This window comes from Corvus hawaiiensis, chromosome 6 (genome assembly GCF_020740725.1).
Source record: "Corvus hawaiiensis isolate bCorHaw1 chromosome 6, bCorHaw1.pri.cur, whole genome shotgun sequence".
Classification (NCBI taxonomy): domain Eukaryota; kingdom Metazoa; phylum Chordata; class Aves; order Passeriformes; family Corvidae; genus Corvus; species Corvus hawaiiensis.
The window spans coordinates 17,869,352-17,896,723 of NC_063218.1; the positions used below are offsets into that span (position 1 = coordinate 17,869,352).

General features: G+C 35.5%; 1 protein-coding gene across 16 annotated transcripts in view; it reads left to right on the top strand.

Moving 5' to 3' along the window:
• The window catches only part of EML5 (EMAP like 5), a 111,376-nt gene that overhangs the window by 12,087 nt on the left and 71,917 nt on the right, over window positions 1–27,372 (top strand). For 15 of the 16 annotated variants that reach the window (XR_007204043.1, XR_007204044.1, XM_048305409.1 and 12 more), the window contains exons 2-8: window positions 8,824–8,983; window positions 11,348–11,446; window positions 12,008–12,076; window positions 15,283–15,468; window positions 22,759–22,894; window positions 25,575–25,776; window positions 26,911–27,048. Coding sequence is in view for 14 of the 16 variants with exons in the window: in XM_048305409.1 (XP_048161366.1) it covers window positions 8,824–8,983; window positions 11,348–11,446; window positions 12,008–12,076; window positions 15,283–15,468; window positions 22,759–22,894; window positions 25,575–25,776; window positions 26,911–27,048 (990 nt within the window). In the remaining 2 variants the exon portion in view is untranslated. Of the gene's footprint in view, window positions 1–8,823; window positions 8,984–11,347; window positions 11,447–12,007; window positions 12,077–15,282; window positions 15,469–22,758; window positions 22,895–25,574; window positions 25,777–26,910; window positions 27,049–27,372 lie in introns of those variants that run through there. The other variant, XM_048305418.1, reaches the window with a different exon arrangement.

Sequence of the window (27,372 nt, forward strand, 5' to 3'; positions counted from 1 at the left end):
CCTGCTTATAATCTCTCTACAAGAGCAAACAAGGTGAATTATGCTTTATCTTAGATCAAGACAAGGCATCTGACAGCATTTGGAAATTGCCTGAAGATTTATTGTGCAAAGTGGGACATTTTAAGTGAAATAGCCTTTTGGAGTACTTGGGGAAATAACAGGAATATTTGAAGAACTGGTAAATGTTTGGTTTGGGGGTTTTTTTAGATGAAGGTTGCACGTTAGGTGGTATTTGTGGTTTTTAGTTACAGGTTCCTCTTCTGCTTAACTGTTTATTTAACTGCTGTTTCTTCTGCCATAGAAATTGATACCACAAAAATGAATAGCCTTTGAAACATTATTCAGTAATAATTTATAAATAATCATGATTTTATCTTTTGCAGGTTACAGCATGTGCTTATGAGAATGAATGTTACATTACATTTCATATTGGGATTAGTCAACTGGATCAGTATTCTTGAGATGAACATAAATTTTAAGCAGAAGATTTGTATTTTCTTGAAAGTGTTATTAATGAATGTTCTTTATCCACCTTCTCCTTTTTATTAGTTTTCAGTAATTAATTTTGTGAGCCCACATGGGCGACATCTTTCATTACCTACCAACTGCACATTGACCTCTGAGTCCTTTCAATATTCTCTAGTTTTCCTGTACTTCTTTCCTGTTTTATTTATGGTTCTGGTACATGTGGGGATTTTGTTTGTTTTGGGAGATGGTCTTTTGTGTATATACTTTTGTGGCCTTTATCTCATTTTTATAGTTTTTTTTCTGAACAAGGGTTCAGAAGTTGTCCCAACTTTAAGTGGTATCCTGGTTCTTTTCACTTTTCTGGGTGCAAAGTTAGATTCCAGGATGGTAAATTTGAGACAAGTGTTACAGATATCCTTGACTTTTTTCCTGTAGGAAAACATCTCTGTTGAATATTTTCAGAATACCTGTAGGCCTGATATTCTCAAGAACTCCTGAAGAAATCTAGTGTATCTGCAGTCTCCAGGGCTGGCAAGATAGTGTTCTCCTCTGCTCTAAACCTTCTTTGGTGGGTAATGAAATACAGTCAATTTAAGCACAGGATGAATGTTGTGCTTATCTCAGCTTTTTTCAATAGCAGCTCTGCCACTGCCTTCTTCCCACCATTCCTTACTTTAAGCCAACTGCTAATTTTATCAGGATAACCTTTCTGTATAAAAGAAGAACCTTTCAAAAATTGTCACTAATTATTCTGTGATTCCACTCAAATATTCAGATGAGAAGTTCTTGCACATTCAGAGATTTTCATCAGTATGTCCCACAGGAGAAAAGACTGAATTGCTGTTTCATATACTTGTTCAGAAATATGAAAGAAAATTTTACATTCTGTGATTTTTTTTTTCCTATGCAATACTAGAAGATCTAGTATATATTTTAAAAATAATAGATGGAAGATCAGTGGTTAAAAACTGTTGTAAATCTCGTAGGGAAGCAGCAAATCATAATGACTGGGTAAAGGGTTGTTCAAAAGGTTTTAGTAGTAGTGAAAGATTTAGAAACAAGAAATTTTTGTACATCAAGCAAGTTAATTTAGTTAACTTGCACAGTCAGGAGCATCCAAAATAACCTTTCTTTGAAAAGAAACTTTTGAAATGGTCTTGGCTAAAAAATTTGGAGTAAATACTTCTTTGGCCTTAAATAATTTATTCTGTAGATTTCTAATTTGGCAATGGAATGAGTCTTTGTGCACTGAAAAATGAGTAAATTTAAATGTGGTAAGAACTTTTGCCATTTAGTATTACCGCAGGCCTGGGCCCTAGGGTATATCACCGTGTCCCGCAGCCGTAGGGAGGAGGAGGAGAGAAGATCCAGCAGGCAGGAATTGTGCAGCAAGATTGATTTATTTAATTATTTTACAAATTCTTTTATAGACTTTTTTCTTCATAGTCTAATTGGACAAGGATCAGCCACCCCTTGGGGTGATTGGCTAAAATCCTAAAACATTCATTGTCAAAATATTTTTCTACTGTACCATAAACAAGACTTTCCAAGGTTGCAGGTGTTTGGTTGTTTACATAACTCTGCTACCTCTTCTGTGAGAGAGAAAAGTCTCTCATGGGCTTAGAAAATAGCAAGAAAATCCTTGCTAGCAGCATTTTTGTATCTACAATTTAGTTTCACCTTCTAGACTGCATTTCATTACAAAATTTATTTGAAATTAATTCTATTCATGTTTTATAGCCATGCTTGTCTCAGTTTCCCCATAATTAAGTGGCTCCAGCATGATAATCTTTAGTAAAGTAGTTTCTTAGCTTCTAAACTGTCTAGAATGGGAAATCAGTGTTTCCACTTCAATTTTAAACTGTGTTGGTTTTTTAATCTGTGATCATTTTGTAGGTTTGTATGGTTTTCACCACACATGTTCAGGAGTGAAAGACTGCTTTCTAACTTTGTGACTCACTAATCCTAACCAAATAATTTACTAGTACTTCTCTGATTTGTTAAGGGATCTCTTTTGTGTCATCAAATCTAGTGACCCAAAGGAGCTGAGTGGCTGCACTGCCCCCTGCCTAAGTTACTGACAGCTGATTGCACTATGTCTTCTCTCTCCACAGATCTTGCACTTCTGGTTTCCTTTCCCTTTTTCCTTTTTTTTCCTCTTTTTTTTTTTTTTTTTTTTTTTTTGCTAGTTCTAGGGGAGTAATATTTGAGACTTTATATGTAATAATGGTTTAAATAATTGGTCTTAAGTCTGTTCATTGTCTTGTGAGGAAGGAAGGAAGGAAGTTGAATATTTTTTTAGGTGGGATTCTTACCTTCTGGCTCTAGTATGTCACATTATTGTACCACCAGTTCTTTACTATGAATAGCTAATAAAGAATAACAGGACATTATCTTAGCACATTTAACTCCAAATGATTCTGGAGTAGATGATATTTCTAGCTTTCATGTGAGAAGATTCTTTAGCTAGGGACATGTAAGTAATTTTGCTGTCTTCTTTTTCAAGAGGCATATTAGAAAAGAAATTTCTTCCTCAAATTGTGAAAACCTGGTGATTAAATTGTCAAGATCACATAGACTTGGTAAAAATTCAGCAATTTCACTCGGTCAAACCATGAGTTCTCCTACTGGCACTGGCAAAATCATTCATATTTGAAAAGAAGGGCAATGTCTTTAATCAGTTTTCTAGAGATGATAACTTACTAGAAAGCTAAAGCCAATCCCTTCCTCAGCAGTGGAGGATATGAGAATGCAAGATGAAAATGGACATCTTCAGAGAAGGGCATATAGTTCCCAGAATCTTTTTACTCAGTTCTCATATTCAGTGAGTTGGGAACTTTGCATCAATGTTGCTTTACTCTGTAACTCCTTCCTTCTCTTTGAAGTACATCTGATTTCTCTTTTTTGCCCCTTCTGTGGAGTTCAGGAACAGACAGAAGCCCAAAGCAATCTTTAGGATTCTCTGGGTTGTTTATACATGTTTCTTGTTAATCTAAAAACATTCAGATCCAAGAGGAGAAAATATGGAATGATAATGAGATAAACTGCAGCTGGGAATAACCAATGTACAGTGTGGGTTCACCGGCCCTTTCTCCCCTTCAGACTCTCTTACTTTGAAATTGGATGCTTGTGCAATTTAAGGAATCTTCAGAAAGCCATATTTGACATTATTGGTGCTGAGGCAATAACTATATGGAAGGCCAGTGCTGATGCTCCATTACAAGTACTGCTTTGTTTTGTCAGTGTGCTCTGACTTGATCTGCTAAAACTTTGATGAGAGGTGTTTGCTGATTACAGCTCTTTCTGCTTTAAGATCTTAAATAGTATGACAGAAATGGTTTGTACCTTCCCCTGTTATTCTTTCTGGGAAACATGGATAAATGACAGCAAATAAGAAAATATTCTCAATTGTATGTAAAATGTCTGTAAACATACCATGAAAATATGTTGCTTTATTTAAGCATAGAAACAATTTCACACTCGAAATTAACTCTTAATTAATAGATGTCTGAGATGCTGTTATTTTACTGCAGTATTCTTTTGTGCATTTTTACTGGTGCCCTAGTTTTATGAAGCTCAGGAGTAGTCACATGAATATATTCTTGGATTTTCATCCAATATTGTTGCTAAGGAAACATCATCTTTAATACTGTATCCTTGTCTGCAGCTTGTCTGTATTAATCAATGCCTGCTAATTCTCAGCACAAACCAAGTAAAGATGAAAAAAAAGGTCTTAATTTATTTTATTATCAAGTAGTTTATTATTGACTGTTCTCCTTCAGGATCCCCTGCCACTACAAAGCTCACACATATTGGAGGGTCTTATCCGTGTCTCTAGTCTCATTCCACGCAGATACAACATGGGCAGGTTTTATGTTTTTTTTTTCATTGGGTGCCATTAGTATTTAATATAATAATCTAACACTGGTCTTGTGTAGTGCATGGATCTGGTCAAAATGCTGGGAAATGCTTACCTATTGCTCTGAAAGGGAGAAAGAACCTTTTCTGTATGTGTTAAAAAGAGGAGTGTGAATGTACTAAAGTGAGAAACATATCCCTTTTCAGTATACTGTTAAAACTCTACTACTGCATTTCAGCCCAATTTGAATATCTGGCTCGGAAAAGACCTGTCATTCAGACATATCAGTGGAAATCTCAGTTCACTGCAAGTCCAGCTATTTGGCTTGTTGCAACAGTGACAAGCATGTTTTTTGAATTTTCTGTTTCTGAACTCTTTTAAGAAGTACCAAGTTCTAGAGCCAGTTTAAAAATTAATTTGACTTAGCAGTTTGTTAGCTTAATACCCGCTTTTTTCATGATCATGTTTGCCTTTTGGACATGTTCTTACATATCTACTTCTTCAGAGACACGACATTAGATCTAACGTCTGTTGTTGAAAAGCCCAGGTCAGAAAAGCCAGAGGCAAACAAGGAGGCCTGAAGAACTTGTCTCATTAGGAATATCTGTTTCCTTTTTTGAGAAGCAGCAGTATCTCATTCATCAGCTTAGTCATCCTTCAAGGAAGAGGAAAGAAATCAAGCACCAGTTTACAGTCTAGCTGTGTGGGCTAGATGCAAGCACAGTTTCAGCAGTCTAAGCTGGATAGGTCATACCAGCTCTCATTACCAGGATAGTAAAGGGAACATGAGTTCTCTCCTTCTGAGTGCAGTAAAGGGAACACAAGTCTTCTTCTGAGTACAGAGCTTCTTATGCCACTAACCAATCTCTTTCTTCTCCCTAAGAAAAAAAAAATGCAAGAAAATATTTGTGAGGGACTCTGTACCTAAGCCCATAGGTCCCATACTAACAGATTTGAAAACTGCCTTTAGAGCTGAGCCGTACTCATACTTTTCTGCCTGACGTCAGGAACTGAATGGATGAATGGCAAGCAGCTATTGCAGATACCATCCCAGAGTTGTATGAAGTTAACATCTCAGTAGAGGTGTGTTGAAGATCTTACCCGGAGTATCCAGAGAGAGAGCTCAAACTCATTGTTTGATCCTGTTAATTGCATCGCATCCACGCGTTCATATAGTCCGTATATGGCAAGTGTTCATTGTTACTCATTTCTGGGCACCCATTCTAGTTAAACTTTTTCTTTCTGCACTAGGGAACTATTTACAGTGTTTAGCTCAGGGCTGTTTTAACAATGAAAATTCCCAAATTTGTGAATTGTATCGATGCTTTTGCTCTAGAGGTTAAATTCAGATACAGTATTTTTGTATTAATTGCTATACATATAGGGGTTGCTTGATCACTCATAGTCCAATGAAAGAACTGAAAAGAGTCACCATACAACGTAAAATCGGAGTCTAATCCTTGATGTTTGATGAGGACCCAAAATTTCAGATCCATAATTCTGCAGGGTGCTCCATGGGATTAATAATAGCCAAGACTTGAGTATTAAGGAAAAAACATTGTCTTACCATTCATGGCTCATATGGAAATCATGTAAGTAAGTGTAACAGCTATTGGTTTAGTGTTGGTAATAGAAAAAGTAGTCCCTTGACTTTTTCCAAGCTTCTCTTTTTCATCTGTTCTGATAGCCTGTGAGATAGAATACTTACAGGTAGTACTTTAAGCTGTCCTTCACTCCTTGGTTTGTAAGAAAAGATGCGGACAGGTATTTTCAGATAGGTGTTTCTTCAGCTGCTGCTAGCAGCTTTGCTAATCAGTTTCCCTGAAAACTCACCATATTTGCATTTTTTAAAAAAGCTTACTGTCTTAAAATATTTGGTGTATAAATATTTTCTTCTTTCAATGACTGTCTAGAAAAGTTGTTAGCAGTTTACTATAGAGACTGAAATGATAGGGGAAGGACATTGGTAATTCTACCGTGTTGTCTGTTGTGGTTAAAATACAGGCTTTGGATCTTAATTTGTGCTGCATTATTATCCCATATCAAGGCAGAATTTGAGCTCAGTTATTTAAGCCAGTACTCTGTATTGTGATGTAGAAAGAACTAGTACTGTGATATTTCTATTGGTTATTATTTGCCATTAATTCATTAGAAATAGAGAAGACCTTCTCTATGTTTACCAAATATTCTTTGAATGAAATTAGTCACTACACTTGGGCTAAGGACAATGTTATCCTTTCCCATGGTAGTGCCTTTACTGTTGTCCCTTCCATCTCTGTTGCATTGTGTTTCTCTACAGACTCTGGTCTTTAGTTTAAAACATGCAAAGCTAATTTTTGGTTGCTGGAAATTGTTTTGTAATGTGTGGTGTGGGGGTGCTTTTGCCTGTGTGTGTGTCCAGGGTGGTGCCTGAGTGTTTTGGTGTAGTTGTAGGGTGGTTTTTGCTTGTCTAAAAATGCACAATGCACTAGTAGCACAGATAAGGACAGGACTGAAGAGGTGGTGGATCAGACAGGAGGCTGCTGTGTTTTTTTCTATTTGCCTCTTAGTTTCCGTCTCTTTTTTCTTGCTTGTTCTTCTCACTTTCTTTTTCAGATTTCTTTGTCCATTTGGTTTAATTGCTCCCTTTCTGTGGTGCCATTCTAAAACTTAGATCATTTTGGATGCAGCATTTTCTCTCCCTCCAGATGCTTTTCCTTTTTCCTATGAGTACACCATCTGCCTTTGTGTGCTCTGGGAGATGTGCAGGTGTTAGTCAGGATTAGGTGGCAGAACTGAATTGAAATGTGGTTAAGTTTTGCCTGCCAGCTCCTTTCTGCCATGTTTTTTAATTGTGAAGTTGCTCTGTCAAATAATCAAGAAGGGAAGAACTAGAGAAACAGCTCTGGAAGTGAAGTGAACCAAAGTGGGGACATGTTGGTTACTTTATCCTGGTGCTGAGGATAACGGGCAGTAGCAAAGAGCAGAAGTTCCCAAAGAAAAACGGAAAGGTTCATAGGCTTTTTACCTTTTCAACTTTGAAGTTAGAAGTTCTGCTCAGAGTTGTGCACATGGAATTTGTCAAGCAGTATCAACCAGCTGAATTGCTATTCTAAAACAGAAAAAATATAGAAGTGTATTGTGTACTGTAGTGAAACTTCATAAAATATTAAGCATCTTCTAATGTGGTTTTCTCTTGCTCTTTCTGTATATAGAAAATGTATACATCTTTTGAATTGGATATTTTTTCCTGGTAATTTCCTGGTTAGCTTTAACCTTGCTGTTTTGTCTATATTTATAGACTTACCTTGTCTCCACCCCTTGAACTTTATTTATCAAAACCTGTGTTCAGGTATGAAGATCATCTTACCTTTGCAAAGTGCTCAACCTTTCTCCTTTCCAAGTGATTTTGAGAAGATAAATATATTTCCTGTGTGTTGTTAGTGGTTCTGTCCCCCAGTCTGTCAAGATCACTCACTACCCTGGGATTCATTAGGCTAGGAAACTTTTTAGCCAAATTAAACAGCCAACTTTGGAAATTATGTCTTTCTGACTTACATGTGGTATTTCTACATCATTCTGGACTGCTGTTATCTAGTATGTGTGGAATTTAATCAAGTAGTTTGTTTGGCTTTCTGTTAGAATATATTCTTACTTTTCTGTATTATGAAATCTGAATGCTCAGACCTCGAGTCCTCCCTTACAGCTTGCTGGCATAAACAAAATGAGGAAATATCTTGTTGACTAGCATGTTTTCTAGCTTGGTCTAGAAATGGTCCCAGATTTGGCAAAACAATTCTGAGGATCCTCAAGTGCACTCAGAAAGACTGAAATACAAGCTATAAGAAAATTCTGTACAATTATTAGGAAATGCGGAAAGTTAATAATTATTCAAAACCAGCTACTCCCAATTGTTCTATATTAAAATTAAGACATTTGAGATAATCTTCATGGCTCTTCCGTTGGGTCATCTGAAGTGTAGTCATTGCCTCTAGTCTAAGCTAGTCATGCTTTGGGTTGCTGTACAATCAGCAGAGAGACAGCTCCAGCAAGCTGTCCTGCCATAAAAAGTATGTCAAATACTGTGTGGAATATAGAACTTCTGGAGATGCCCACATATCTCCATTGATGATTGGTGTGTAGATAGTTCAACACTAACTTCTGTTTTTCATTGCTTGTGTTTTTAAGAAGTAGAAAGAAAGGAAAAAAGGTATTTCTCTTAGTGCATGAAAATCTGACTTAGTTTAGTAAACACTTTTGGAACAAGGATTATTGACTATTTTGCAGTTAATTTAAATGTAGAAGGCTTTTGAAGGTTTAATTCAAGAAAGATGTTGGTATGTACTATATTAAGATAATTTTACAGCTACTGTGGAATCTGGCGTAAAATGACTTTTTAATATTGACTATCAATGGGAAAATATTGTAAAATAATTTCAAAGGAAAAAAATTAATGCAACTAACTAGGCAAATACAAAAGTTTCATGCAAAAATATTTTATATCTTTTTTTTGGCAGCCTTGCTTTGCATCCCGAACGCGTGTTGGTGGCAACAGGTCAAGTTGGGAAGGAACCATACATCTGCGTGTGGGATTCATACACTGTGCAGACTGTATCTGTTCTGAAGGACGTTCACACACATGGTATAGCTTGCTTGGCCTTTGATTTAGATGGTCAGGTATGTAACAAATATTCTTTTTTCAAACACTTGAATAAATTGTTTATGTATTAGAAATCTTGTCACATAGTTTTTCTTAAAAAAAGAAAGTGTATCATGTCAGGTTTTGTCTGCTTATTCTCAAGTTGAGGAAAATAAGATTACATTACTAATGAATGTCAGATATTCACATTGGGCAAGAAAAGTATAACTTCAAAAGTTTTTTGAATTGAGATGAGGTAGTAGGGAGGTTGTTTTTGGTGTGTGGGCAACAGTTCAGGGTTAGACTAAATGGATGGAGATAGTGGACCTCCCCTGTGCAGGGGCGTGCCTGGTGCCCACAGTGGTGGCAGCCCCGTTGTGTTACTCATCTTGGAGTCCTTCAGGCAGTATCCCCTTCTCTGTCACGCATTTTATGGCTCTCCACATTTTGATTGTTTGTTCACTCATGTATCTTGGATCTAAGAGCCAAGAAAAAGGTTTCATTGGATTATAATTTTGTTGCTTTTGAACCTTCTCTGAGTAGTAAATTGGTTCTCAGAGCTGCAGCCTATAATGGAGATTGTTTTTACCAGACACTTACTCCTCTGAGTAAAGAGGCTTTCTTGACTGATGTATTAGAAATGGAGAATTTAATGGTTAGATTCACATGTTAGTTAGGTAGCAGCTGAAGAGGCATTAAAATCCTTTCTGGAGATGTGCTTTCCTGGTCTATGAAGCACTTTTTTCCCTCCCACTCAGCCTTGCAATGTGATACTCAGATTTAGCTATAGTCTCAGTTCCTTTTGCTTGCTAAAAAGGTCAGTATCTGTCAGTTACTGCTGTTTTCTCAAGTGAGGATGTATTGCAGAGACCAGTTGCTGTCCTTAAGAGAATATCAAATGGAGCTGTATTGAACACAAGAGGAAAGCCTAGCTGTAACTTGTTTCCGTTAAAACACATTGTAATTGTTGTAGGAAAGTTATGAGTTTGTTGAAATGACCTCTCATTGTTTAGGAAGTCAGATTGTAGAGGCAGCTTCTTTCTAGAGCATCATTTCTACTTCACAGTGATATCTTTTCTCTATATTTTTCTTGTTGTGTAAACTTGTGTCACTTCCTCACTTGAATGGCCTTCATAATTTAAGGTCTAGATACATCAAACTAGGTTGAAATCCCCTAACTTTTCAAAGATGAAATAGAAAGGTTAGATTTTGTAGTATTAATAAATAGGAAGCATGGATAGAAATTGTATTTAACTTGTTTATTTTTCTTCTCATAATCTTAGAGTTTTTCAGACAGTAAAGGAATTATGTTATTTGGAATAGGTTTCTGTCTTTGGGGAAAAAAGGATTATGATTCAAGTTTGGAGTTTGTTTTTGCTTTTACAAACTCACTGGATAATCTATGTAGAAATTGAAACTAAATTTTTCTTTAATGTGTGTAAGTACTAACTGCTGAACAGTGAAAAAAACTTTCTCCTAAAGATTTGAAAAACTTTCATTTATCAACATCAAGATGGCACAATTCATGCATAAACTGAACAAAAATACTCATTTTCTTTAAAAATTAAGCCAAAATCACTCAGCTTTTTTTTTTCATTCAATCCTGTTAGTCTTTCTGTTGAGAATTTCTATAGGAAAAATTCCATTTTGACTGGTTAACAGATACAGTAACATTGGCTAATATAGTCAATGATTTGTGTCAAGAAATCTGTGCAAGGTGTCTTCACAGTCAAGACCAGACTAGCTGCAGAGCATAGGGAGATCTCAAAATTTTATTTTTCTCAATTTTCTTGGAATAATCTTTTTGCCTGTCCTGGTTTTACAGTTTAATTGGCTTCAAACTCTTTCTGAATAATAAAGACTTCTTGGGGTCTCTTTGGATTTGAGAAAGGATTCGGAAATAAATATTTACTCATATGTATCTTGAAGAATCAAGCAAAAGGCTTTTAGAGTACTTAACTGTTTTTATTCTTTTGTTTGTTGCCAAGAAGATTGAAGAAAATATTTTTTCTTTGTATCTCTTGACCTTTTAAAATAAATCCTAAATTCTGCAAGTTACATGTAATTGAAGATAAACACATGCAGTTTCATTAACTTCAGTGATTATTCCTTTTTTCAAATGTTTCCTGACTGCTGCTTGCCCTGTGTGCTATATATAATTATGTATCTTAAACATTGTAAATCAGAAATACGTTGTTATCTAAGAAGATCTTTTTGATCATGATAGACATGAAAAGATGCTTTGGCATAAGATATTGCTTATGTTTTCTTTTATATCAAAATGGAGCTATTGCTTCTAGCTCAAATATGTTACGCATTTTTTACCACTCATTCAAAATAATGACTTTAGCTTTCATTAATATATTGAGTTATTTTTATTTGTTTAATTTGGACACTTTTAGCGTTTGGTCTCAGTTGGTTTGGATTCGAAAAACACAGTTTGTGTATGGGACTGGAGAAAAGGAAAATTATTATCAATGGCTCCTGGTCATACAGACAGAGTAAGTATAAATAGTCTGAGTGTCAATGTAACTTTAGTTTGTTAAAACATGTCTGTATATACATACTAGACCTATGTCTGAACAAAAACCATTTTGTTTTAGAAATTGAATTTGCATAGAAGTTGATATGCATTAAGGCATGGAGATATTTAAAATGTGTGCATTTACTTCTAGAATAAAATCTGTAACTCAATATTTATTTGTGTATGGTTTGTTGAGACTGTAAGCACGTAGGGGAAGTGCAGAATTAATACACTTCTTAGACCCTAATCCCCATATGGGAAATCAAAATGCAAATAATTCCTTAAATTTTTGTAGTCTTTAAATGAACTTTAATGTTGTTTTATCCTGTGTTTTAATTACTCTAGGGAAAAAAAAGCTAGAACTATATTTGGTATATATTGAAACTTCAGTATTGAATGAGAGGATTAAAAAGTCTTTCCAATAAATCCATTTAAAGCATTTCAGTTTCCCTGTTAATTTGCTAAAAGTTTTTCCTGTTTTAACTGTCCCGTGCTAGAAGGGTCGTCTCTGCTGACATCTTTGGGTTTTTTTATGCAGATATTTGATATTTCTTGGGATTTATACCAGCCAAACAAGCTCGTCAGCTGTGGCGTAAAACACATCAAGGTAATGAAATAACTCTTAATTTATAAAATATTTAAGCTGCAGTAGTATATACTCTATAAAACATACAAAAATAGAGTCTAAAAGGAATATGGAATGATAATATGGAAGGTCCTGTGTAAGAATAATATTAGTTCTTAGAACTGTGATCGTGGATCACACCTGACTACACTAGATATTTTAAAAGATCTGTGTAGTGGAAAACAGACCCTTTCTGCTAAAAAGACTTCATGCCCTGGCAGAAGTAATGTAGTAGGAATGAAACAGTTGTCAGTAGCATTGTATATAATGACTATAATATAATTTAAAATTTAGGTTCTCTAAAACCAGTTGTTTGAAATCCCAAGTAGTGTAAGACAGGATGCACACGTTTAAGGTGACTCCAGGTACTCAGGTTTCTGAGTCTTGAACAGTGAATGAATTGCTGCACTACAGAGATGAAATTAATTGAAAAACCATTTCTTACCATTTAGAGAGAGTATGGGGAGACAGTGGAAGAGAAAGAACAAGCATTTTCTTTTCTTTTAATTATTTTCCCTGCTTGTATTCATACCTTTGTCATTTGGAGCACTCTGTACCTGTTACAGGATTCATAATTTGGACAATTCATGTCTTTTTCAAGCATGCTCTGTTTGATCCATGTAGAAAATGCTGTGCAGAAACAACTTCTTTTTCAGGTTTAACTTTGTCAGCAGGATTATCAATGATTAGGAACCATGTTTCACATCAGTCAAACTCAGTGTCTTCTCCCATGCACTGTTTTCTGTGTTACCATGTAACAGCAGTAGATGGCAGCTTGAAAGTTCTGTATTGCTGTTATGTGTAGGTTCCCATGGTGGGGAAAATGTATTGCTTTTTATACAATGAACGTTTAGACTAATATGTATTAATGGCTTACTGGAAAAAGTCTTAAATCTGTTGGCTAGATTGCATAAGTCTGATTTGGCATAGTGCTTACCATGTCAGTTACAGATTTCCATGAACTTGGTTAATAATGATCTTTTTTTTCTGCTTCTCTAAGAGGACCTTTATGCCAATAGTAAGTTAATATTTGCCAGCAGTGATTTAGTATATTATGTGAAAACATGTCTGTTTAGATAAGCAAAAGTTTGTTTGAGCAACTTTTAAGGCTCTACAAAGCCTTTTTAAATAGTGACATAATTTTAAAAATAATTGGTGTTTCCTCTGGGAAAACATTGTGGAAAATCAGAATTCTAGAGATATTTAGGCACCTGGATCAGGCAAGAGATTTTTGTTGATGTGTGTTTTTCTTAAACCACAGCTTCTTGTTCTTTCAGATATCAAGAATTACTTTCATGTTTTTAATACTGTTGTATTTTTTCTCAGATATTTTATGCAAATTGTAATAGTAATTAATCAAGTTATGTAGATAGTTCCAAGTGAACTGATATTGAGGAATTACTTTTCTTAGATACATCACCTGCTTCCATGTTGGAGCTAGGTGTATGATTTATGCAGTGACTGTGTAGTTGCTTCTCAAGCAACAACATGGTCTCTGTCTTGAAATCTGTACTTTAGTTAAAAAAATACCACTGTCATGGTTTCACCCCAGCCAGCAGCCAAGCCCCAAAGAGGTGCTCTCTCACTTCCCCACCAGCAGGACTGGGGAGAGGATTGGAAGGGTAAAAGCTGGAAAAGTCATGGGTTGAGGTAAAGACAGTTTAGTAGGGAAAGCAAAACCTGCGCATGCAAGCAAAGCACACCAAGGAGTTAATTCACTGCTTCCCAGGGACAGGCAGGTGTTCAGCCATCTCCACAAGAGCACATAAAATGGTGGCTTGGGAAGACAAAGTCCATCACTCCAAATGTTCCCCCCCCTCCCTCCTTCTTCCCCTCACCTTATATACTGAGCATGATGCCGTATGGTCTGGAATATCCCTTTGGTCAGTTTGGGTCACCTGTCCGAGCTGTGTCTCTTCCCAGCCTCCCATACACCCCCAACTTCCTTGCCAGCGTGGCAGTAGGAAAGCAGAAGAACCCTTGGCTGTGTAAGCCCTGCTCAGCAATAACAAAAACATCTCTGTATTACCAACCCTGTGTTCAGCCAAATCCAAAACACAGCCCCCTACCAGCCATTGTGGAGAAAATAACTATCCCAGCCCAAACCAGCACAACTAGTTAAGATACTGGGATTTGTGTAATTAGTACTAGTTATTCTAATCATTAATGGTTATTTCTGGTTATTTCTCAGTTACAGTATTGCAGGTACAAAAATCTGTTCATGGTAACTGCTTACGTTATCCCATAGTAATTGAAGTCTGCTCAGGATTTTGAATTGATTATTGGTAACAGAGTGCCTTGCTGTGAAATACAGTTTCGTTAACACGTGTGCAGGAAACTGTATACACTGAGACAATGTAAGATTAACCTGTCAGCAGTGATGCTTTCATGTTTAGCATTGGATTACTTAATCAGCTTCACTTTCCAGTGCACATTTACATGTTTGGACAGGAGAGTTTGAAAGGAATATGCAAATGCTTCTTGTTTGCAGAGATCTCAGAAACTACAGTGTGTATCTGGAGACTTGGTTGGCAGGTGTTGTACTCTGACAAGAGACTTTGCATGTCTTTAGTGTCGGCGTCATTGGTACATGTTGGGTGACCTAGGAGGAAATTCACACTTGTGTGATTGCTGCAATCACATACCAGTGGTTTATTAGGAAGTTCTTAAAAATCTCTGCCTCAAATGGCTACTTTGTATGATCCGTGGTTCTGATGAGAAATAAGCCTACAGTAAAACCAGCTGCTATCAAACAGAGCAAATAGCAGCCTTATCAGAAATCTACATGCTTAGGTGGCATCTTGAAATGTCTAAAGTAACATAAAGTACAAATGCAGCATTTTCAACATGCAAGTTTTATATCAAAGAAAGATAAGATAATTCTATTATGAAATGCTTTTTGAAAATAACTGAAAATACAACTGACTCACAAATTATTATTTGAAAATTTTAGTTGTATTTAATACTGATATCCCAAAATTTGTTCCCAACTAGTCTGTTATGCTGATTTTATGGAAAGATAAAGTTGGTTAATAACATAAAACATTGTTAAACTGGAGAACTGAGGCATGGAAAAGGGGATGAATGGTGATGTATTTCGCAGGCAGGGTGCTTGTCTTTCAGATGTACATATTAAATTATAAGGTATTAGCAAAATAGCCATCTTTCTAAATCACTTTATGTTACAGTTCTGGAGCTTGTGTGGCAACTCATTGACGCCAAAACGTGGTGTCTTTGGCAAGACTGGTGATCTCCAGACTATATTGTGCCTCGCCTGTGCTAGGGATGAAGTGACGTATTCTGGTGCATTGAATGGAGATATATACGTATGGAAAGGAATCAACCTTGTACGGACAATACAGGGAGCACATGCTGTAAGTATATCTCTCCAAATAATCTTAAATGTTAAGTAGATTTCTAGAAAGCTGGAAAGAGCAATGCAAAATCACCTTGTCTGTGTTCCTGAATGGTTTCAATGATACTCGGTATGTCTTATTTGGATATTTTGTTAGAACAGTATACAGCTTTGAAAAGCGAAGACATCTCAATGAAAGTTTAATAATTTTCCGAAGTGGTTGGTAATACCTTCTTTTAATTGAAATGTTTAATATGACTATAAAGTGATTATAATTTTGCTATGTAAGTTTGAATTATATTTTCCATGTTATTTCAAAGCATATGGGTTTGTGATTAAAGTAGGCAGCAAAAGAAACTACTTTGTGGTTTGCAATCTGATTTGTGCATACTAAACTGTGAAAATTCTCATTACCTCTCATTTGGTAATATGCAGGATTAGACTTCTAATTGTCCAAGTATCACCTTAAAAATAAAGCCAACCAGTTTCTGGCTGGCTTAACCTATGAAGCGTGAAACTGCTACAGTCACTTTATGAAGCTATATGATTTTCTCATTGAATGTTAATTTTTTTTTTTTAAAAGCTTGTACTTTCTTGATAATATTGAAGTTCCAATATTAGCAATTTAACATGGAGTGAAAAAACGAGCATATGAGTTCTGATATTGCAACTTCAAAATTCTAGATGAAAATCAATAACAGTTAATGGTTCTTGCTTGTAAGTACGTGTTTGTTTTAACTGGCATGTTGGGCTGGGTGGCTTGACATCTGTAACTGAAGTATAAGAGTCACTCTTTGATTTAATCAGGGAGAATGGAGGGGACAAAGCGATGAATGATATGTGTGGGAGACATTGCAGTCAGTTGTAGTAAGGAGACTCTTGGTTTACCAAAGGTTTAGAAATGTTCATTCAGGATAATTGCAGCTTGTTGAATGAACTAATAATCTAAAAGTGACTGGACTGCTTTTTCAGACAGTTGTATAATGACTGTATCTGGTTATGAACAAACATAAAGTTATGAAGAACATCTGTGTGCGAAACATATTCCAGACTATATTTTGCATTTGAGATTTCTTTATATACATTGAAGTGTATGTATATATATTAAAAAAACCCATATAAACACATACAAGCATACTGTCCTGTATGCATGTGTAGAAATATTAAATGTATTCAAGAAGGCCCAAATTATAAATCAGGAAGTATGATATTTATGGTGTTGAGTAATTCCTGATTCTTGCTTTGTAACTTCAGATCCGGTTTTAGTCTTCATAGTAAGTGTTCAATAGCATTCTGCTTTTTTCTGGGTTTTCCTAAGATGATTGGACATTGCATGTGGAGACCTGGATTCCCAGAGGAAGGAGTGCACTTAGTCTCCTGTCGAAAACTGATGCCAAAATAGTCTCCCATCCTGTTGGTGCTGTAGAAGACAGCTGTCCTTCATATTAACATACTTGGATTATTTAGACTTGCAGCAGTTTATTTCTCAGAATAATGCGGTGCTTTTCAGGTGTTTAAGTGTGAAATGACACAACTGAAAAAACATAAGATGATGAGAGCTTGTTGCTCCATTCCCTTATGTGCTGTGTCAGTTCTTAGTTGACCATAAGATGAAATTTGAAGTGCAGTGCTCCTTATCATCAGTAACATCAATGGATGGAGCTCAGGTGACCCTGGAGTGGGTCTCATCTTGCCTTCTATTTTTGGCTCTGTCATCTAGGCTCAATGGAACTGTACTTGGCAGTACTGAAAATTAAGTAGGGACACTAGTTCATGTCTTTGTAGTCCTTTTTTACAAGAGATTAGAGTCACTACAAGTATCACCAATTTCAGGGGGAAAAAACCCGAATAAAATACGGAAACTTATTTCCAACAAAATGAATTTATTGTTTTTTCAATAAAAAATTACCTCAAAGGATAATATCGACAGACTCCTCTAAGCCCAACATATGGAAACTTGGAATGACAGTGTCTCTTCAGCCATACAAAAATATTATAATGCTATTTTATGGCTACTTAATAAATTAATGGACTTAATTTTATAAATTATAAATGATGTCCTTCTTGTCCGAAGAAAATGCAAGTGTAAATAACAAGATTTATGGTGTACATGTATTGTTGAAGGAAAAGTGTGCACGTAGTAGGGCATTGATATGAATTTCTCTTTAGTATGCTAGTGTTGGAATTGTTATACCTGCATACCTGTTTGTCATGCTGCATTATTACTCCTCAACAGGATTGAGGTAAACTGTAATCTTATCGAAGGAAGACATGTCTCATTATTTGCATAAATACCGTTCTTTTCTTGCAGCATAAACAGTAGATATTTGAGATACTGGAAAACATTTTCTAAAGCACAATAGTGATGTGGAGAAATAGTCCAGCCCCAGATTTATGAAGTTATTACTAAGACATTGTCTTCATTAATATAGAAAACATTTTCTTTTCCAAGGTTGGTTCTCTTTGTTGTGATTGCCGAAGCTGAAAAGACATTTTTCTTTTTAAAAACAGTTCAATGAGAAAAATAAACCATGCTCTCCCAGCATGAGCAACCAAGGAAACAGATAGCAACTTTAACACTAACAAGCAAAACAAGAATTCTTAATTCAGACAGATTATCTGTTTTCTGTCACAGCAATACTAAGAACTGTAGAGAGAGGAAAGTAGGGTTTCCTGCTGATTCCTATCTGAGTTTGAGTAGAAACAAAAAGTTGAAAGAAAATAGGTTGAAGTGACTGGAGAATTAGTTGGAAGAGGATTAATGAGTTCACTTAATATAGAAGTAGGAATGAAAAGTAGGAAAAGATGGAAATGAACAGAGTTTAGGAGTAAAAGCATGGAGTTCATGTGCAGGGAATGATCGATAGCAATGGGAAACTCCAATTCTAGATTTGCCTCCTAAATAATAATCCTAATAATGAAAATTTTAAAAGGGAGAAAGAAGACAATAACATGAAAGCATGTGTAAATTCATTGGCAATGGTAATACTCCATGAGGTTATTTGTAGGCAATGCATCTGGCTCTGGCAAGTTAATAAATACCTTGACTAGGAAAAAAATAATCTTTTAATAGATGCATCATTTGTGTACCAGTGCACAGAACAGATGATAGAATCTTCCACTTATCACCTCATGTGTTCTAAATTCAAGGTAGTCCATGACTATTAATATATATATAGAAGATGTTACTTGGATATTAAAACAAAATTATATGCTTATTTAAAACCACTGTATGTTTTAAAGATTCTTGTGTGCTATGCTTTTGCCTTGCATAGTAAATGTACATAAGATGCTTTCTCAGCAGATGAATAATTAATTTTGAGATAGTCTTTCAGAGGTACACATTAAAGTTGTGTGGATTGATGTCAGAAACTAAGGTTAAATAACAAGCTTGAGGTTAAATAACAGGCACTCTGTTAAAACTATTGCATGCTTATGTCAGTTGGCTGGATACTAATTAAATATAGATGGAAACAATATAATGAACTTAAATGAATGGTTTTAAGCTGGTATCATGTACTAACACATTAAGTCATGCATTATTTTCTCCTGCTGCTTAGACTAGTCATTGGTTTCAAAGGTAACTGTCTACTTCTTTTAGAGGTGTGTAGACAACTACTTTAAATTTTTATAGTAGTATGCACATTTTTAAACTGCTTTATGGATGATTTGTTAGACAGGAAGATCACATTTCACAGTAGTGTCTCTCCAGTATAAACTCACTGACACCTATCTTATATGTTTGCAATCCATTTCCCTACTGTGCAGTGTACAGTGGGAGAGACAATGTCTCAGAGTAAGTGCCCAACATGTGTGTTGCTTTGCATGCTTTACATATGTCTGCGTCCTGCAGTGTGTCTGGGAGTAAAAAGGAGGCACTGGAGTTCTTGCTATATTGGTATAGTGTCTCTGTTCCCATGTTGCTCAGTAGTAGTCAGTTGCTTCTGAAGTTTCCGTATGATCTTCCAAGTTTGGTCCTAATTATAGCTAACTGCAGTCATCATGTGTTTTAGGAATTGCATAGTCAGAGTGGTGGATTTTATACAAACAACTGCATTTAGAAAAATTGACACCTGATTTTTGTCCATTGGGGGCAAGATAGGTCTAGCAGCAATAGAAAACCAGAAACTGCCTCAGTATTGGAAACTTTTTGGATTCAAGTAGTGGCTAAGTATTTATGCAGGAGGGATCATCTTTGTCAAATTCTTTTCAAAACTTCTCCAGCTTTCAACTATTTCTGGTAGATCTGGGCATTTATTTTTTTATTTGCACTCATTCAACTCGTTTTTTTTTTTTTAATTTGAGGGAACACAGATGTGATACCAGCTGGTTATGTTGGAAAAACAGGAAATATTCAGCATTCTGAGAAAACTGCTGATCAATTTGAGATATTATTTCCAGAATTTTCATGTTCATTAGGAAATGCAGTGAAAAATTTGTAAAAGAAGAATGCAGTCTGTATGTCAGGCTTCATAACTTTTAAGATGGAAGTCTTTGATCTACACCTTTTATTTTCAGAAGCACCGTCTTTGTGGCTCACATTCACTTGGATCTAACAAAGTCAGTGTGACTGTCTCTCATTACTGCTAGGGGGTTTTTGACCATCAAGAATCAAATTATCTTAATGAAAATTTCAGGCTGAAGGATTAAAGAAGCATGAAGACTCCAAAGTTGATTTGCATTAACAATCTTGACAGTTTTTAAAAGGAAGGATTTAGTGGAGGATTTACTGGCCAAGCTACCCCAGTAAAGAATCTGTTTTTTCCCCATTAAGTGCGAGTCTAACAATTATATGAAATGTAGCAAAGCTCATCTTTTTCCATTAGATACTTACCGTCCCCACTAATGAGGGACATTTTTATAGTTTTCATCTCATTCTCTTATTCCAGTGGCACAAAGACTGAAATGAGAGTGTCCTATTGCATTTCAAGAGATTGAGCAAGCACATCTGCCAAATCTCCTTGCAACCAGTATGTCCTTTTCAAGATAAGGATATTCTGTGGAATGGTAAACAGATTAATGCTGGATCCCCTTGATCTTATCTACAGAGCATTCCACCAGCTCCCACATTGCCAAATGTCTGATTATTTTTTAAATTCTGACTAATTAAATAATGGATTTTGGAAAGAGTTAAATAGAGAAAAGAATATCAAGATTGCATTCTAAAAAGAGCTTTAAAAGACTTAAACTTGGGCAGAATTCAGCATATGCTACAAAATGAGCTGAAATTCCTCTAGACTTTTATTTATTCCATGGCACTAGAATCATAGAATCATTAAGGTTGGAAAAGGCCTCCAAGATCATCGAGTCCAACTGTTAACCTAACAGTGCTGTATTCACCACTAAACCCTATCCACAAGTGCCACATCCACCTGTTTTTGAACACTTCCAGGGATTATCCCTCTAGGACTTCCCTGGGCAGCCTGTTCCAATCCCTGGGCAACCTTTTCAGTGAAGAAATTTTTACTAGTATCCAATCTAAACCTTCCCTGGTGCAACTTGAGGCCATTTCCTCTCATCCTATCACTTGTTACCTGGAAGAAGAGACTGACCACCACCTGGCTACAGCCTCCTATCAGGCAGTTGTAGCCAGTGATAAGGTCTCCCCTGAGCCTCCTTTTCTCCAGGCTAAACAACTCAGCTCCCTCAGCTTCTCCTCATAAGACTTCTCACAATATTAAAAGTTAATGCAGTAAAACAGACAGACACACATGGAGAGAAACAAATACAGTTTGTGTTGTATTCTCGAAAACCCCTAGACTCCTGAAGAAACAGAAGTAGGATTTTCAGGATGTTAGAGATGATGAGAGTTAGCCTTCTAATCTGTTTATGATTTAAAAATTCCACTACATTTTTGTTTAGACATGTACTGCTCCTGAACTTGTGGCCTGTCATAAAAGCCTCTTTCTTGAAAATGGACATAACATGCCAAAAAATTTGAGTTCTGTTACCCTAGTCTTTCAGTTTTGATCGTCATTTGACATTCTAGTGGGCTTCTTTTCTTTTTTTTTTTTTGTGAAAGCTGAGATATTTCTTTCTTCTTAACTTGAAAAATTATATCCTTGTTACCTGATGCTAGAGAAATAAACATAATCCATATTTCATTATGACCAGTCCATTATGGTATTTTTCTTAGTTGTAATTTAAGAAGAAAAAACATACTGGTTGGAGAGAATAGTCAAGAGTACCCTGGAATTCTCACAAGTCATATTGTATCCTAATTTGTTCTGTGAGTGTACAGCTTTCTTTTCCCCCCAAAGCCAATCTCTCCTTTGCAAATTGCTTTCATCTTTGGGGTTAATGTGCTTCATTGCTATAAAACATGGACCCCTATCCAAAGAAAGTGTTGGAACTTTACATTTACTTCTTTACAAAACTGAAATTTCAGATCAATATTATAGAAAATGTATGTATATTATTGGCTGTTCTACTCCCTTTTGGACAGGAGTTAGAGACAGATTTTCTCTTCCATTGTTTCTAATGCTTTCTTGTTTACTTCTGTCATATCTGAATATTACATACTTTAAATAAATATAGAGGAATTTTTTTAACTTCTCATAGGCTTATCATCTAAAGTTGCCCTTTCAGTAGCTTTGCTTACTGAAATGTGTGAGTTATTTCTGAACATAAGACTATTGAGTTGTGGAGGTAATTAAAAAAACCCAATAGTGTGTATGCTATTTATATGTATTATGTTAAATCAAGTACAGTGGCTATAGTATCTTTATTTTAATACTACATATATCATCCTTGCCTCTTTGTTATTCTGAAGAAAACCTGTATCAAGTGAGTTGAAGAAAATGAGTTAATTTTTGTTTCTTGATGTTTGACTTTAAAATAAGAGCTTATATTCATTTTCCAATGGTGTAGCATAATCATTGTTTTTCTTATGTTTTATTTCTAAACTTAAATTTTAAATCAATCTTCCTTGGTTTAAAATATAAAAAAATCCCAGATGTTTTCTGCGTTGTTGTATAGCAGCTGAGTAATTGCAACAAAGGCCCTAAACCAAGCCTAACACAGATCATGGGGACTCTTCATGCTGACATTCATTAGAGTTGGAGCAGGTCCTATGGCAAGAGGATATGAAACTTAGCTCTTTCTAGGGGTAAGAAGCAGCATCACTATGATGATGATCATCAGAATGAAAGCATTCTTGCAGCAATTCTCTTCCTGTTTATCACTTATTGTTAGTTCTGCTTGTTTTGTTTCCATTTCTGACTCTCTTGTATTTGAAGCTTGTATTAGTTGCATACTGGTTTTCTCTAATCTGTCTATGTTGTTAAAAATAACCTTCTTCTCTCTTTAGGCAGGAATTTTCAGCATGAATGCATGTGAAGAGGGGTTTGCCACTGGTGGCAGGGATGGCTGTGTTCGCTTGTGGGACTTAAATTTTAAACCAATTACTGTGATTGATCTCAGGGAAACAGACCAGGGATACAAAGGTAAAGAGAAGTTTGTTGCTTTCAATATACCAATAAGATAGGAAATTTATCAGTGTTTTGAGCAAGAAAAGACTTTAAAACCCAAAAGCGTTGTTTTATGTATGTTACTATGAGCTATTTGCTAGAAATATGGTAGATCATATGCACTAGTATGAAGGTCACAGTTACTGTTACAAAAAACCCACATATGATGATGTACACACAGATTTAATTTTTATGCACATTGTTTTTAGAGCACAGCAGTTTTTAACAGGGAACAGTAATGCTGTAAGAGAACTTGAAAGAGACAGTGAGATCAAATTTCATTTGCTAGTTATCCAAATTTTCATTGAAACTATTTGGATGTTATCTACAGCTTTGTGGAACTTAGAACACTGCTTACTTGTAACTATGACTTCAGTTACAGTTCATGTCATGCTAAAATTTTACATAGAGTGTTCCAGATATTGTTGCTGTAATTGTTTAGGATAAGAATACAAACATATATACTGAAGCACTACTGTCACTTACAATATTGCTTTTGTTGGCACTTGGTTTTCTTTGCCCCCAGTCACTTTTGTTATTTTTGAATATCTTGCCAAGAATTTGAAAATGTGCTAGAATGTCTGATAACAATCAGATACTCAGGGTCAATACGTAACTGATTCCAAGTGAAGTCTTTGTATGCTGTAATTGACATGGCATTCCCACCAAGATTGTGAAGAATTGCAACAAGATGAAATAAATTTAATTTTAAACATGCCCTGCAGTAGGGTGGCTCTGTTTTAAATCTAAATTTACTCAGCTACTACTTCACAGTTCTGATGCATGTAGCTGAAAGCTGTTTCATTCCGTTTCATTCTTTCAAACTTGTTCTCCACTCCAGTTTATCTCCTTTACTTTTGATGTAACAGACTCATACCATAAACTTTTGCCTTGCCAAATGCCCATGACAGAGCAAGTAGATTTTTTAAAAATCTTATCTTGAATAAAACGAGTTTTCTGAATTTTTGCCTTCACTCCTTTTTTTGTATATACTTTTGAGGACTGCCTTTATGACCTGTCCTCTTGCTCATTTTCTTAATTGCGCTTTCTGCTGTTCCAATACCTTACCTCTTGGTATACTCTCTATTTATCCTCCAAGTAGTTACACTGTATTTCAAAATGTCTACGTCCGCCTCAAGAAGTTCCAAATTACTGAAACAGGTGTCTTAATCATCCTTCATCAAATTTCTGGTTGGTTGTTTCTTTATTTTTAAAGCACTGTAGAGAGTATAGCCATATAATGTCGAAATTATAGGACTGAATGGTAAGGTGCTTATATTCAGCAGTACAGTCAACAGATCAAATCTGTAAAGCAAGAGAGATGCTGTGGGGGGTTTGAGTAGAACAACAGATGTGCATTTTGAGGGGTGTTTGAGGGGCATTAGCTCTAGTCTGGTTCAGTAGACTGAGCACTGCATTGCAGTTGGAGTGCACTCAGTGCACTCTTGGAGCACATTGTTTTGCTCCATGTGCAGGGAGTTCTTTATTTGTGCATTTGAAGGCTACCTTGTAATGCAAAGCATGTTAAGTAGGCACAATCAGGAGCTTTGCTTTGAGAACTAGCTTTGTCAGAATCAAAACATCCGTGCAGATGCATCAGACTGGCCCGTTAACCCACCATTGTCTGTTTGGAGTCATGCAGGTTTTTTCCAATGTAAAATTAATAACACTGGGCTTTTCTTTTCAGTCTGCATGGATAAAAATATTTTTCAAAAGCATGTCAACCTAGACCACCACAATATTCCTTTCTTTTATCTGATAGATATAATTTTGTCTCACATATTAATCCAGAGTAGTTTTTCAAAGGTATTTCTGAGCTATTCTCCACAAAAGTCATTGTTTAGGCAAAGTGAGTTAAATTAGGCATTTCTACCATCTGGTTACATACATTTCAAATTGGCAACATTGAGTTGCATTACCCGAATGTAAAAAATACAGCCTATTTTAAAAGGTGCATGTTTCTAAGACTGGCTTCTCAGTGTAAACTCTCCTAATTTACATGTTATGATTCCCGACCTTATCTACAAACAAAGCCTGTGAATGCTTACTTCCACTGTAAGCCTAAAAACTAATTCAGTTGTTAGGAATGCATGTTAAATTCCATCATGAATCGTTTTCACCTCTCTGTAAGTTGTTTCAGTTTGATTTATTGTTATTTTTTATTTAGTAGGAAAAAATAATTCTATATACTATTGAGATGTTAAAAAGAATTGGGCTGTATGACTGTCTTACATATAATGCTTGTTCCGCTGATGCTTCTGTCAGCATATATAATTTAGGTTCACCTACCTAGTACTAAGGTCCATGGTTTGATCAGAAATGGTAGTTTTTATTCTCTGCTACCTTTGTTGAAGTGTAAAGATAGGGCATAATTTCAGCTTCAAATGTCAGTACTATATTTGTCCTCTATTAAAACCAGACTCATGTTTAATTTTAGAAATTTTTTAATACTAAGCTTAAAAAGTTTATGTTCCAAGGGTATAATAGTATGCCACTATCTATGAAATAGAAAGAGTAAAAGAAGTAAATCCAGGAATAAGAGATGGTATATGGATACTTCTTGACATTTTCTGGCTTTTATGCTTTGTCATTTGCTACTTTACCTTTGTTTTACAAGTTCTGAGGATGTGTCTCTCAGTAACAATCTCTTCTACAGGTCTCTCTGTAAGAAGTGTTTGCTGGAGAGGAGACCATATACTCGTTGGGACTCAAGATAGTGAAATTTTTGAAATTGTGGTGCATGAGCGTAATAAGCCTTTCCTGATAATGCAGGGGCACTGTGAAGGAGAGCTGTGGGCTTTGGCTGTCCATCCTACAAAGCCCCTGGCCATGACTGGAAGCGATGATCGATCAGTCAGGTTAAATTTTGTTTCTTTGTTAAACTGCATACAGTTTTATACAATCAACTCATTTTGTAGGTAGCCTAATTGAAATGTATACATTTTAAAGGTATTAAAATGTGGCATTGATGTACTTCCATAGTTAAGTTATGCAGGAAACTAGTGTTCTCCAGTAATAAAATACAGTGGATGTATATATTTCCCAAAACCTCCCATGTATGGAATTTGAAAACACTTCATTTAGGCTAACATTGAGCACTCATGTTCGAGTATCCTTTAAGTCTTTCCTTTTCAGGAGTTATGTTAAGCATGCACAGCTTGTGATGAAATATTATGATAAAAACTTACACATTTAGCTCCTACCTTATTTACTTTTTCAAATGCTGGAAATTAGCTTTTGATGTGTGAATTTCATCAAACCTCGTGCATGCATTGTAAACAGAATATAAAGGCTCAGAAAGCCCAAAAATTTACTTCCTTTTACATGTTCATTTCTATTTTTTTGGGTCAAAACCACCTTTACTTTCTTATAAGTTAAATGTGTTGGCATTTTTGTTAAATATCTCAAGTGTCACACTTAAGCAAATCAGTAATTCAATTATTAATATTGAAATAATGCTCTCAAATTCCAGATATGTTTTGTAAATAATAGATGTAATCTACCTTGTTGTAAAAACTTACATATTATAATATTATTAGCTAAAAGGAGTTACCAGGAATGACTTTTTAATAGAAAAAGCTGTTTATACTGATCAAAGTCTTTAATTGTTATTTAATGTTTTTGACTAAAATGATTAGAAAAATAGTGGAATTTTTGCAGGAGGGGTCTAAAAGTATATATTGTTATATATATATACACACACACACATATATATATATATATATAGTTATATGCTATCATTTTTTATATTCAGAAAATCAAAATTAACCTGTCCTGATGTTTTCCACTAGAGATGTTCCTGCCTCTTAAAATATAAGAGTATTTCTTGCTATATGCAAAATTCACACTTATGTCTTAGATTTTCCCTGTGGAAAGTTATTTTAAAATAGGACACTTCCATGTCCATCATGGTGCAGAAATTGTGGCCTTCATTTTACCTGTGACAAAGCTGCACACCCCTTTTTACATTTCAAATAATTACTTTGGTTTAGAATTTGGAGTTTAATAGACCATGCTCTGATTGCCCGGTGCAACATGGAAGAACCCATTCGCTGTGCCGCGGTTAGTACTGATGGAATCCATCTTGCTCTTGGAATGAAGGATGGCTCTTTCACTGTGCTTCGGGTCAGGTATGGTACAAAAATTAAAAATAGATACGTTATTGGTATATTGATACTCCTGTGGCCATGCAGGCGATCACATGTGTTTTTCTTTTGAATTGCAGAGGGTGCTCAGATCTTTTTAATGTGTGCTTCATATGTTCATGCTGATCTGTAACAACCCATTTGAAAAAATATATTGGTTTATTTGCAGAGTGGCAGTGTTCTAGGAAATATTTTTCTTTAGGTTTTAGATTTATTAATTATCCTTGAATTACTAAGAAAAAAATTGTCATTACTTCCTAAATTGTTTCCATGTGTTGGAGTTCTGCTGTCAGCACATCATGCATACAA